At 50.7% G+C, this 13,817-nt stretch overlaps 1 protein-coding gene across 1 annotated transcript in view; it reads left to right on the forward strand.

Moving 5' to 3' along the window:
• The window catches only part of PKMYT1 (protein kinase, membrane associated tyrosine/threonine 1), a 747,012-nt gene that overhangs the window by 360,784 nt on the left and 372,411 nt on the right, over nt 1-13,817 (forward strand). Inside the window, exon 5 of the mRNA XM_069651669.1 lies at nt 6,491-6,663. Coding sequence (XP_069507770.1) covers nt 6,491-6,663 — 173 coding nt within the window. The remainder of the gene's footprint in view (nt 1-6,490; nt 6,664-13,817) is intronic.

Raw genomic sequence — 13,817 nt, forward strand, 5'->3', positions numbered from 1 at the left:
GATTCTCCTGGAGATCTTCGCCCTCATGTGGATCTGTTTGCCTCCAGTGTCAGCCGGAAGTGCGAGAGGTTCTGCTCGTGGGAATTTCCTCTAAATGGAGCCTTAGGAGACGCGTTCGTGGTGGAGTGGTCATTCCCACTGCTGTACGCGTTTCCTCCAGCCCCCGTCATCCTGCAAGTACTGCGGAGGTTACAGAGGTTCGGTTCCCAGATAATCCTCATTGCTCCGGCGTGGGCCCGGAGGACGTGGTACCCGGACCTTCTCGACTTGTCCATCTGCCCTCCACGTCGTCTTCCCTACCGAGACGATCTGCTCTCACGGGAGGGGGTCAGGTTCTCCATCCAGAGGTCGGGTCCCTCAACCTTCAAGCTTGGTTTCTGAAAGGTTGAGGTATAAGGATTGGGACCTCCCTGAAGACGTGATGGAGGTGTTGCTTTCGGCCAGAAGGCCCACAACAAAGTCCCTGTACCGTTGCCGTTGGAGAAAGTTCTGCGACTGGTGCAGGGTTAAGAATGTGGATCCTTTTGCATGTGAAATTCCCATGGTTCTGTCTTTTTTGCTTTCCTTGGCCCACAGGGGTCTTCAAGTGGGTACCATTAAAGGTTACCTGGCGGCGCTGTCCATATTTAAGCGCTCATCTGAAGAGTGTTCCTATTTTAAAATTCCTTTAATTTCTCAGTTTCTGAAAGGGCTCACTAATGTGTTCCCTCCGTCACCTTTCCAGGTGCCCGGTTGGGATTTGAACCTTTTTCTCAAGTTTCTGATGGGTGCTCCGTTGGAGCCTTTGCATTCATGCGCTTTGACACTGTTAACTCTCAAAACTGTATTTCTAGTTGCGGTCACATCCGCTCGCAGAGTGAGTGAGTTACAGGCACTTTCAGTTAAGCCACCCTTCACTGTGTTTCATAAGGACAGGGTTGTCCTTAGAGTTTGTCCTTCTTTTCTTCCAAAGGTGGTGTCAGAATTTAATTTAGGCCAGAAGGTTGTTCTTCCGGCATTTTATCCTCCTCCACATCCTGGTATGGAAGAGGAGAGGCTCCATAGGCTTGATCCTAGGAGAGCATTAAGCTTTTATATTTCACGCATGTCCCGGGTCATGGACGATCAGCTCTTCATTGGTTACGCTGGAAAGCGTTTGGGACAAGCTGTGACGAAACAGACTTAATCTCGCTGGATTATTTTGGCTATCTATGAGTGTTACCGCTTGGCGGGTAAGGACCCACCGGTCGGTTTACGGGCCCATTCTACCAGGGGTATGGCTGCCTCTACTGCCCTGCAGAGGGGTGTTCCTATTCATAATATCTGTGATGCAGCCACTTGGGCTTCGGTACATACTTTTGTACCTCACTATTCCCTCGATTCCATCCGGGGGCAGGATCTGGCTAAATTTCTGTTTTCTAAATTCTTTTCCCACCTCCTTGCATTGGTACTGCTTTGGGAGTCTATCATAGATATGGAATATGTCGGAGGACCCAATCCCCTCGAAGAACAAGTTACTATCTTACCTGGTAACGTTCTTTCGATGGGATGGTCCGACGACGTATTCCATATCGCTCCCTCCCTACCTTCCCCGCTACAGAATTTCTTATGCGATTGCAGCTTACGTTTCCGCAAGGCTTTGTTTGTCAGACTGGCAGAAGACTGGTGGCACACGTTCTGGAAAAAACTACAACTGAGGCTACGGCGTCGTGCGTCCTACTTATAACATCCAGTGACGTCGGCCGTCGGAGGGGGTCCTCGAGGGCGGCATATCGACGTCATCAACGCAGGACGCAGAAGATTTTCCGAAGCAGCACAGCTGTGGTGATTACTGTCATAGATATGGAATATGTCGTCGGATCATCGCATCGAAAGAACGATACAAGGTAAGAGAGTAACTTGTTCTTCCCATCCACGGAAGAGAAGGGAACAGGTGCTGCACGGACTCGGCAGCATACAACGAGGTGTGCCGCCAAAAGGTAAGTAAGGAGGTGAGGGGAGCGGGATGTAAAAAGGCCATTTAGAAGGGGGATGATTATTTCGAATACGAGCATTTAGAATGCAATATTTTCGTCTTCGAAATGTTCTCATTCGAAATAATCACGTACATTCGGTTCTAGAGTAAGAGCGAGCAGGATGAGGTAAGCCCCCCCCCGTCTGGTGCTTAGTGAGCAAGGGAACCTATTGGCATACAATTTAGGATTTTGAGTACTGCGCCTTTTTCATAACTTGCTTGCCAAAAGATTTATTGTGGACAAATGGTATCCATTCCCAGCCATTCATGTGGGAAAATGGGAGAGCGTTTTGGTGTTCTATGCTTCTATGGGAGACCCATTGTAAACAAAGTTTCCTCCTTCCAGTGGGCAAAAGGATGAACAGTAAAATTAGGGAGACAAAATGCTTGTCCGTTATAATCTGAGTAATTAAAAGCCCATGTTTTCAGTAAAGTCCCTAGAAAGGGATAGAGTCTCTTGCAATAGAATATATCTCCCAATGCCAGGAGGTTCCGCAGAAAACAACTTTACATTGGTCACTTTCTTTGGCCTTTCACATTTATTTATTTATTTATTTATTTATTTATTGGACATTTGTATGACGCCTTTACACAAGTGTTTCCAGGCGCCACAAAGCAAGAAATGGAGGGCCGGTGCACATGGGAAAATCAATGGAAAACAACAACAACAAATAAACGGTTATAGTGGCCTGGTGACAATCCTACTGTGCAAATGCATAACAAGGTGATAAGTGCAAGGAGGTGGGGGGATGAGGGAGAAGCATAACAAGGTGATAAGTGCAAGGAGGTGGGGGGATGAGGGAGAAGCTAATAGTGGGAGCCCCACGGTTGGGAGCGGGTAAGTGCTATTGGGGCTGGGAATCTCCTCAATACTTTCATCTTCTCTTCCTTCTACCTCTCTCTACCCTTCTAATCCATTTCTGTTTTTTCCCTCTCTCTCTCCTCTTCCTTACAGCATGGTGACTGGCCGCCACGTGTACCTCAGAGTCTCACTGGTCCCAGCACCCCCGCCAGTCCTCTCTCGCAATTGCCCAGGGCCCTACACACCATCCACACTCAATGCACTTGAGAAATTAACCCGAGAGTGCCTCTCTCTGTACTTACTCCAGTCTCAACCGACCTGGTGCAGTTGATCCTCCCCCTCCCTGTGACCCTCTGTGCACTTGCGTGATCCGTACGCACCGCCCCTGAAGATCGTCTCTCTGTTCTCCCTTGTCTTCACCCCTAAATTGCACTGTTAAACGCTGCAGAATCACTGTCAGGCCTATTTGCTGTCTCCCAAACTGTTTTTTTTTTTTACGCACTTACTCTGCCTGTGCAGACTGTTCTCGTCTCAGAATTTCAAGGGCTCTGAGTGACCGTTTTCTTTTTCCCCACGTTCCCACCGTCCTTGAGCACTTTGAAACACTTGCCTGTGTGTAGGTGCTATATAAATAAGCAACACCATACCATACCTATTCCGGCCAGGGTCGAATGTGCAAGGGGAAAGAGGGGGAAGGGAAGGGAAGTGGAGGAAAGTGCAGTGGACAGGAGGACTGGGTTGGGATAGTCTGAGAAAGGACGCCCAAGGGCAAGTGCTTGCATATTTGGGAAACCTGAAGGTGTCTCCCTAGCTAGTCATTGGGATCTATCATCCAGGTGGCCAGGACACAGCCATCGCTATTGGATCCAGTTCCTGTGAGTGGACCATTGAGGGAGGATCACCTGGATGGGGGGGGGAGTCCTCGGGGAGTAGGACACCAACGGGTGAGATGCGTTGTCCCCCTTCCTTTTACACCTTTTCCCCATTCTCTTACGGAGGACATTCAAAATCACTGTCTCCACCGCCCCTCGACCCCCTGCTGCTTTGTAACGCTAACACTTTCGAACAACATAAAGGACAACAGACTAACACCATAACTGGTTACCTGACATGTCCCAATACAAGAGTCAGGCAAAGTCGGCATTTTATCAGAATCACACACACCGGATGGCCCTTTCCCTTCTCCACGGGGATAAAAGTTTGAGCCAGAGAGCACAACGAGACAGCTACCACGTGGCAGTTCAAGAGAAGGAGAAAGGCAGTGGGAATTGAGAGGGTGGCGAGGAGAGAGGTGAACTTGCTTTTTTTTGTCCCAGGCCTGCAGAACCTTTGTGGAAGAGAGCCCAAGACTGCGAACAATAGCACAAGTGTCCTGCAGCAGATGCTGACGATACACAACGCAAGCCTATGCCGATAAGCAGGAGCGAGGGAAGCGCCTGTGATACCAACCTTGACTCCAGAGAAACCAAAAGTCTAGCGGTTCATCAGTCAGGGAGTCGAGGGGAAAACCGTTAAGATCCGGACTCTGTTGAGTGAGAATCGCAAAGTGCAAGTTTTGAAATAAAGCTGATTAACTTAGAATGAACTGTAAAAATGTGAAGGGGATACCAGCAGAAGAGAGAAACTGGCACCATGTGGGTGCTAACTTCTGGGAAGCCCCATATGAGAGAAACTACCAATACCAGAAGGCCATAGTTGGGCCGGCGCAATAGGTCTGCGTGGTCATACAGAGGGTCAAATTCCTGTACAATCGAAAGACCTTGATCTACAAAGGGTGTGAGAGAAAGGGATGTGAATCCACAGTGAGAGTTAACATTGAGAAACCAAGGGAATTGAATCCCGCAGAAATCAAGAGGGGTCCGAGCCCGACCGAGGTAGATCCAGGGTTGAAGCCACACCCAAGAATTAGTCAAGCGGGTCAGTGCCCAGAAGTGGGGGACCCAGGGGTGAAACAATCACTCTACGTGATAAAAAAATTGAGAAGGGACAGCACCCAGAAGAGGGGGACCCAAGGGTGAACCCGTCACCCAGTGAACATTAGAAACAGACTTTCATTTGGTTAAAGGAACTTTAGTTTTGTTATTTAAACACGTCAGGCCCCGAAGGCAAGAGACTTTCACAGGAAATTAGACTTGGCCATCGACGGTCCTGAGAACAGCCATTGGAACTGTTGTCTTGTGCTGGAGAAGCCAGAGTCTGTGCTGTGCTCCAAGCTCCCATCTTACCCTGTGTACTCAACGTGGGGAAGGGAGGCCCAGGCTACTGCATCCTGACATATTATTTGAGAACACTTCTTTCGTTTCTTGAGAACTATCCCACACCCTTTTTTGTATCAGTTGTGAGGTTTGGCAATAGGTTTCTTAGTATATGCCCTTTATATTTTGACAGGATGCCACTAGGACTGCCTTATTTCTTTTTTGATGGTTGAAGCTTGCTTCCATCTTAGATTTAGGTTTAGATTAGGCGTTTTTCCAACCTGCATACAACATTTCACTGTTCAAAAAAACACCCTTAAACTGTGATCACTTGTGCCTGCCTTACTTGTCACCATGAGTTCATCACACATAGTAAACTGGAAGAGGGGGTGGTCTGGTCCGGTTAGGACTCTGAAGGGACCAGCCCCCAGTCACAGCGGCAAGTGGAGATTTTAGCACGGGAGGGGGAGAGGGAAGGAAGAGGAGAAAAGCAAGGTCTTGAAATGTTTCTGGAACTTAATAAATCCGGCTCAAGTCTGAGGGGGGAAGGGAGGCTGTTCCAGAGGGAGGCGCCAGCCAAAGAGTGGGATCTACCCCCCACTCTCTGCTTAGAGAAACGTTTGACCTGCAGAGAGTTGGAGCCCGAGGATCGAAGTAGTCTGGCTGGGTAGTATTTTGGGAGGGAAAGCTGGATGTAGAAAGGTACCAGGCCCCAGACAACCTTGTGGATGATGCAAAGGGTTTTGAATTTGATCCTTGCAGTCACACAGAGACATTTGAAGAGATTTTTGGGCTGGAGAGATGCGGTTCCGTGGCTTGAGGCCAAGGAGAAGTCTTGCAGTCCTATTCTGGATTAGTTGGAGGGGGCGAAGGGAGGAAAGAGGAAGATTTAGGAAGAGTCTGTTACAGTAGTCAAGCCTAGAGAAAACCAGGGCTCTTTAGACATTGAGCTTCTGGGGGGAAGGTGAGGAAAGGTAGAATGTTCCTGAGGAGATGAAGTTAAAATTGGACTTCTTGGCAATGTCTGTGATGTGCTGAGAGAAGGAGAGAGCAGAGTCAAAGATGATCCTAAGCTGTTTTGCCTCACAAGTGGATGAGGGGAGGGGACCCAAGGAATCTGGCCAGAGAGTGAGGGAAAAGGTGGACACTGTCTGGACAGGGAGATGCAGAAGGGTCATTTAGAATAAGTGCTTGGAAGGTTAAAGAGAAGAGTTGGTCACCTTACGGAAAAGGTGGCCCGGAAGTCTGTCATCAGCTGGAGAGAGTGAGAGATGGAAAGAGTTGGACACAAGTTGAAGCTGTCGAGGGGGAAAAAAGGTGACCTATATGGGTTTGCCAGTTGGTAAAGCATAAAGGAAAAGTGATAGAGTAGAAATACTTAATTGAGAAGACAGAATTAATGAAACATTGCTCTTAACAGAGATCCCATCATCCATACTATAACAGTTATTCTTGAGTGATTTCTTTTGCTTACTCCAACAAGACTCCTTCCTTTTCCAGATCTTTCTCCAGAACTGTTGAGTATCCTGACCGGCATGCTTGAGCCAGACCACAGGAAGCGGATGACTGTGAACAGCTTGCTGGCAACGCCCATCATGCGCAAGGTGGAGGCCTGGCGACGGGTGATGCTGGCTGCAAAATCTGGCATCAGTAAAGTCTTTTCTGTCTGCCAGGTTGGTGGATCCATCACATTATATTTTCATTTGTTAATGTTAAATAGCCCTTGATGGGGTTTTGGGGGTGTTTTATTTATCGATGTGTCTTAGAACACTCGTACTACAAACTCCACCATCTGATGGCATCTGAGCACAGGATGTTAGAGAGAAGGGTCTGAGCTTAGGTTGTCAAAGAGACATCTCTAGTGGCTTTCTGAAAGTTTTTAAAGGTCTATTGAGAAACAATTTGGAATGGGAGCTGTTTCCAGTGGCCTTTATATTTAAACACAGATGCTTGCATCCAGCATATTTTGAGGCAAGCAGAGTGCGGTGGTTGACGGGTTGACATTCGTTTTTTTATGCTTGTATGAAGTGGTATTCTTGTGGAGGAAGGTGGGGCCTATTCCGGGTAAGCCTTTATATTCCGGACACATGAGTTAACTTTTTATTCTGGGAGCCAATAAAGACAATTTAAGGTTCTGGTGACTGGGTCTTTATTTAGTACTCAACAGTGACATTGGCCTTTTGCTGTTTTATTTAAAACGTTTGGACTAGCCAGTCTAATCATGCACATAGTAAATAGTAAGTCATTCTCCATGGTAACTGCTGTACTCCTAGTCCATAATATCCTTTCTGGGATGTTGTCATATGAAGTGGAAGAACCCAGCGGAGCCCATATGCAAATGTGGTGATCCCTCCTATACAGGACCTCCCTTATGCATTTACGCCACCCAATCTTCAGTACTTTCATCAATATGGAATAGGCTTATCGCTTCATGATCTTGACGTTCTGTTGGAATACCCCCGACAACCTAATGATACTCATAGGTGGCCTCAACCTGCTAAGCTTAACCAACACCCACTCTTTAGATTAACTGTGCCCTATCAGACCTCACCCTGATTGCTTTCCACAACCTGCCAACTCAGTCAAAGTTACGCTTGACCTAGTCTTCCTACCTTAGCGTTCATGTCCATAAATTAATCCTGCTTCACCTCACCACTCCCTTGTACACACCTCTGTCATAGTACTCGCTCTATCCTACCTCCCTCATCACCAAGCAACAATTTAAAACAGACACTGTTTCTTCCTTTCTTGCCGAAGTCCTGGTATACTCTCCTAGCTCTTTCTCCACCCTACCCAAACTTTGTTGAGTAGACCTTGTTAGATTTGAACTGTGCACTAGCCTCTCCTTATGAACACGACTATCCTGCTTGCTCCTTCATTCCTTCTCATGGTTCTCATCCCTGCATTCAACCTGGCATCACTCAACTTATTTAACAACTGAAGACGGACATGCTACTCCACCTCCATCACTTTCAGAAGTCCTGCTATCCCTACCCGTTTAGATCCTGCAAAACGTTTTTTTTCCTCGCCATTGCTCTAGACCATACTTTTACGTCCCGTTACCTTTCCTCCATACTGTATGGGTGTCCCTTCCAAGGGACGGGAGACCAAACATTTTTCACCAGAAAAAAACACCTTCCCCTTTTAAATTTAGAGGCGCTTGGGGGTGCGGCCCACACCTCAGTCCCTTTTCCACGTCAACGGGAGCATGCTGAATTCACCAACGCTCCTGGGTTTGGCTTCGGCCATGTAATTCCACGCGCGGATACTACTTCTTTGTCTTTTTTCTTTTCTATCATTCAGGTACTCGGTCCTCAGGCGTCACGCTCCCCCCCCGGCGCATGTTGACTTCTACAGGGTTCAGCAGGTGTCCATCCTGCAACGGGCTGTTCCCAACTTCAGACCCCCACGCCCTCTGCCTATCTTGCCTTGGCCCAGACCACGGCTGGCAATCATGTTCGGCGTGTGTCTTGCTGTCCTCGAATGCGCTGAAGAACAGACTAGCCAGGTGGAGGGAGATATTCCAGATGTCGCCTCCAGAGGATCTCAAGAACTTCCTGAAGCATCAAACCAGGCCCAAGGTAGGGCCTATATTCTCCATCGCACCCCGCAAGGGGGATCCTTCACAGGGACTCTCCCGCATGAGAGGGACCGGTCAGGTCCTTCTACTGGCACGTGCACGGAGGCTGTTACAGCTACCGGCCTTCGGGTCGAGGGACCCTCAGATCCTCCTGGGCACAGTTTTGAGGGACCAGAAGGTTCTTTCACTGGGTCTAAACCCGAGGGGCTCTGTCCTTTTACCTGCACCATGGCCGAGGGGCTATGCCCTAATACCGGCAATGCGTCCAAGGGGGCGCCTAAACGCAGCTCTACCGACCCCTGGGTCGAGGGTGTTACACCTACCGGGCCTATGCCCGAGGAGCAGGGTAGGCCTCGTGATCCACACGCAAGGCTGGGCCCAGCGGGCTGAGCACCATCTGTTACGCTCACCTGGATTCCACAGGGGCGCCGAACGAAACTGGACTGCAACGGTCTCCGCCAGCGTGACTCGTAGTGAAGTGACGAGCGACTACATCTGCCCTCTGAGTTTAGTCTGTCCGGCATGAAGGAGGATTTTCCTAGAATAGGACAATGGTAAGTTAGGTAACCAATAGGAGAAGATCGAACTACTGCTTCTGCTTCTGTACCCTCCTTATGTTCTCCTTACTGCGTCCCACCTGATTGTTAGGAAGGATGAGCTCTCCATCCTGCGTCTGCATGTAGGGGTGCGTTGAAACTTGGGTACTCGGTTTCACTGATCCCGTGGCTGAGTTTTTGACAATAAGGACTCCGAGGTAAGTCTTATGACTTGCTTTTAAATTCTAATTGTCTTTAGTTCACTTTTGCACTATTGTCTTCATAGTGCGTTTTTTCCCTTTTTGCAGAATTGCTGCAGGCAGCTGTCTTTTTCTCCAAGAGAGCGATGTAAATGCCAAAGTAAGTTTCAGTATTACGAAGAAAGAATAATGTTTTCACAGATGCGGCTGTTCCGGGTGGCGATTACTCTAGAGTGCCTCGCTCAATCGCCTGGATGAACGGAGCATCGGTGAGTATTTCGCTGCGCTATGCTAATTGTGCTTGAAATGTTTCCTTGAATAGCGTGATCGCTGGTGTTCCTTCCCTTGCAGGTACAAACTCCCGAATGCTTGCGGGGGTGAATCCAGGTAAGGTTCTTGCTATAACCTGTTCTCTGCTCTTCCTTTGCAGATGCAGATTGAGTAGATAGATCGGGCGTGGCTGAAGACTGGACCGGAGCTGCAGGCACGGTGAGCGTTACGCTGCAAGAGTGCAGAATAATGCGAAGCGTGTTCTGTTCTCCAGGCGTGGTTTAAATAGCCCCCCAAAAGTAGTTCCCAGGTAAAGTAGTCCCAATACCACCACCCAATGAAATAGTCCCTTGAATAAAGTAGTCCCTTCAAGCAGCCTCATGGTGGGCTGTACCTGGCTTTACCACTTGGTAATTTGACTTGCCTGAAAAAGGCCATATGAGCCTGGCGACAATGGCGCCAGGACTAAGTCCAGGAAGCCCTTAGGCAATCATTTGGGGCCTTATAGGTCCCCATGGGTGCCAGGATTTTGGGTTGAATGGTCCGCTTCAGGTGTCTGGGGGCAGGCATCGTGACAGTCGCAGGCACGTGGCAGGCAGCTCGGCAAAATGGCCACAGCGCCAGAAAGAGGCACCCGTCCGGCGCCATTCCAGGAATTTGGCGAAGAACGAATGTCAAGGTGGGACTGGCCTCAACCAGGTACGTGGCCTACAGTCTACCCCTCAGTTGCGCAGGGCGGCTTTCCTTGGCGTCCATATGCACAGGGTACGCAGCGGCTTCCCGCTTCCCTGTCAGAACCCCCTGCCACCTCTTTGGCCAGTGAGGATGTGCTCTTCGAGAAGTTCCTCTGCCTCATTAAGTCACCTCAGATGGGGGTTATCATCAAAGACACCATCAGGGAAGTCATTCCCGCCATGCTAGCGGCACCACAGATGCCTCCATTGGGCCCCCGGTGCAGCCGCCTCCTCCGGCTCCACAGCCAACTCTGCAACGTCTGCCGCCTCCTCAGCCTCTGGCTGCGGTCCCCGTACCCCAGCCTCCGGCACCATCTATTCCTCCTCCACAGGATCCTCCATATCTGGAGGATACGGACGAGGAGGAGTATCTGGACATGCCATCCTCAGCCAGGGCCTTACACGAACATCTTGCTGGGCTGGCAGAGTACCTGGACTACCCCAACCCGAGGTCGAGGAGCCGGCAGATGGGGTTCTGGCTGAAGTCCTAACGTGACACCCCTCTGCGAAATCGTGGATACCTGTGCAGACCAATGTAGTCTCCCTGGCCAGGAAGGGCTGGCTAAAACCCCACACTGCCCAGCCGGTCAATCGACGCCTGGCCGCCAAGTACAGGCAGGTGGAGGGGGATACACTCTTGCTTTCGGCCCATCCTCAGCCACACTCTTCGGTGATCTCTGCGGCATCACTATACTCTAAGCCTCAGACATGCACGGTCGCCTCCTCTAAGGCACGGCTAGGCAATGAGGAGAAGATCTTGGAGGCATATGGCAAGAAACTCTATTCCAACACCTCTTTACATCTACGTCAGGCCAATGCCATGCTGGCTGCAGCCAACCAGAGATTATGGCGGGAAATTGTGGACTTCCTCCCAGAACTCCCCACCCAGAGCCAATCACACTTTAAGGCGGGGCTAGCTGAAGCCAAGCTGGTGTCGCATTACCTCATGGAATACACAGTGGCTCATATCGATACCTCTGGCCGTTCCATCTGTATTGCCATGGACATGAGAAGAACAGCCTGGCTCCGGGCAACAAAATTCAACCCGAATGTCCAGGAGTGCATTTTAGATCTACCGTTCGAGGGTGGGGAGGACCTCTTCCACTCCTACGGACGAGGAGCTGGACAAAAATAAAACAGCTCTCAAACGGCAAAGTCTTTATCCATCCTTACAAAGACCATGCCCAAATCGTACACCCAATCTCAGCAGCGCTCGGAAAGGGGTTGTACGTATGGAGGGTTCCGCGGCTTCCATCAACGCAGATCCAGGCAGCCGGACTGCTTGCCGTCTCAGAGCTGACGCAAACAACAAAAAGGGGGGCGGGGGAGTAAGGGCTTTTTCCAGTCCCCCCCCTCAGCGACAGCCTCAGAGGGAAAGAAAGCATGACACGCCCCTTCGGGTCCAAGTGTCTCCAGTGGGGGGCAGGCTTGCTCTCCAGGCACATTTCTGCGGCCAGAATTTCGCGGACCCCTGGATCCTCTCAGTAGTATCCATGGGGTACCGCCTTCCTATTCCAGCCTCTCCTCTCTTCGCCCCTCCACTCCCACAGGTCGGGACAGCAACTCTTTTGGCGGAGATCCGGTCGCTCGTAGAGAGCCAGGCAGTGGAGGGAGATCCCAGCCTCCCAGCGAGGCTTTGGCTTTTACGCCAGGATTTTCACCATTCAGAAGCGGGCCTGAGAGTTGTGCTGGAACTTTCCACCCTCAACCTCTCCCTACCCCTGCAAAAATTCAAGATGGTTACGCCAGATTTTATAGCGGAGACATTGGACGGGAGACTGGATGTGCTCCCTGGACTTGAAGGACGCGTACCTACACGTCGCAATTTGGCAGCCCATCTTTCTTTCCTCCGGTTCAGGATCATGGACTACCATTATCAATACAAGGTCCTTCCTTTTGGCCTCAACTCAGCCCCCAGGGTCTTTACCAGACTCATGAATACCGTGGCAGCCCTCCTCAGAGTGCAGGGTCTCCACATCTACCCATACGTCAACGACTGGCTCCATCAGGGCTTCATCTCCGGAAGCGGTTCATCACTCTTCCCATGCCCTTATGAACACACAACACAGTCTGGGTTTCTCGCTCAATCTTAAAAAATCACAGCTGCAGCCCACGCAGACTCTGACCTTCCTGGACCTCATCTGGGACACGTGCTCCGAGAAGGTCTTCCCGTCGGAGGACAAAATCGCGACCATCTAGAAGGCCACTGGCCACTTCCTCAGCAGAGAAGTGACCTCCGCATGGTGGTACCAACATCTCCTGGGTCTACTGGCAGCGGTCCTTTTAGCTGTTCCGCACACCAGACTAAGGATGAGAAGGATTCAGCTGCACTTCGCAGCGTCATGGAACCAGGAGTGGGGCTCTCAATCCGAGATGATCAATGTCCCTCCATCTCTCCACCTGGACCTAACAAGGTGGTCCAGGGACTGCAACCTACGGACGGGGCAAGCCCTTTCGGCCGCCTTCACCGCAGGCCACCATCACCACAGACTCTTCGCTCGAGGGCTGGGGAGCCACCCTGGATGGCCTATCAGTACACGGCACCTGGACTTGACAGGAGCAGGAACACCACATCAATTGTTTGGAGCTGAACACCATCTGGCTAGCGCTCAGAGCATTCCTACCACTTCTCAGGGACAAGGTTGTCCTCATCCAGACAGACAACTCGACCAGCATGTACTGCGTCAACAAGCAGGGAGGTACCAGATCCCCTCCTCTGTGCAGACTGCCGATCAGCATGTGGGAGTGGGCCCTAGAAAACGACATTTACCTCACGGCAGTCCACCTTCTGGGGGAATCCAACCTGGAAGCGGACAGGTTCAGCAGGCTGGGAGTGGACCATTACGAGTGGCAGCTAAACAACCTTGTTCTTCATTAGATCTTCAGCAGGTGGGGTTACCCCCACGTGGATCTCTTTGCCACCTGGCACAACAAGAAGTGTCCCCAGTTTGCATCCTGCCAAGGTCAGGGCCTCGGCTCGATGGGCGACGCGTTTAACCTCCAGTGGACATGCATGAAAGCCTACACCTTTCTGCCCAATCCCCTGATCCACAGGGTACTTTGCAAAATCAAGGAGTCTCACTGACTCCTCATTATTCTGATAGCTCCATGGTGGCCGGCCAGGCCATGGTTCTCAGAGCTTCTCAGCCTCTAGGAGGTGCCCCCGATACACCTTCCGACGGGCCCAGCACATCATTTGGCGGAGCAGGAGGGCAGAGTCATCCACCCTGCCCCAGGGAAATGCACCTTCACAGCGTGGTACCTGAACAGGTAACGCTTCGGCACCTTAGCCTCTCACAGGCCAACGTGGAGATCATACAGGGCGCCAGGAGCAAAGCCACCACGGCCCAGTACAAGAGCAAATGGACCGCCCTGGCGCACAACCCATTCGAGCCAATAGCATCCATGGACATCAGGCTGGTCACCATCAAGAAGGCCTTACTAGTCGGTCTTACCTTGGCTCGCAGAGTCGGCGAGATCCAGGCGCTGGTCACCTCGTAACCATAT

Source organism: Ambystoma mexicanum, chromosome 3p, assembly GCF_040938575.1.
Source record: "Ambystoma mexicanum isolate Mex_15411 chromosome 3p, UKY_AmexF1_1, whole genome shotgun sequence".
NCBI classification, from domain to species: Eukaryota; Metazoa; Chordata; class Amphibia; order Caudata; family Ambystomatidae; genus Ambystoma; species Ambystoma mexicanum.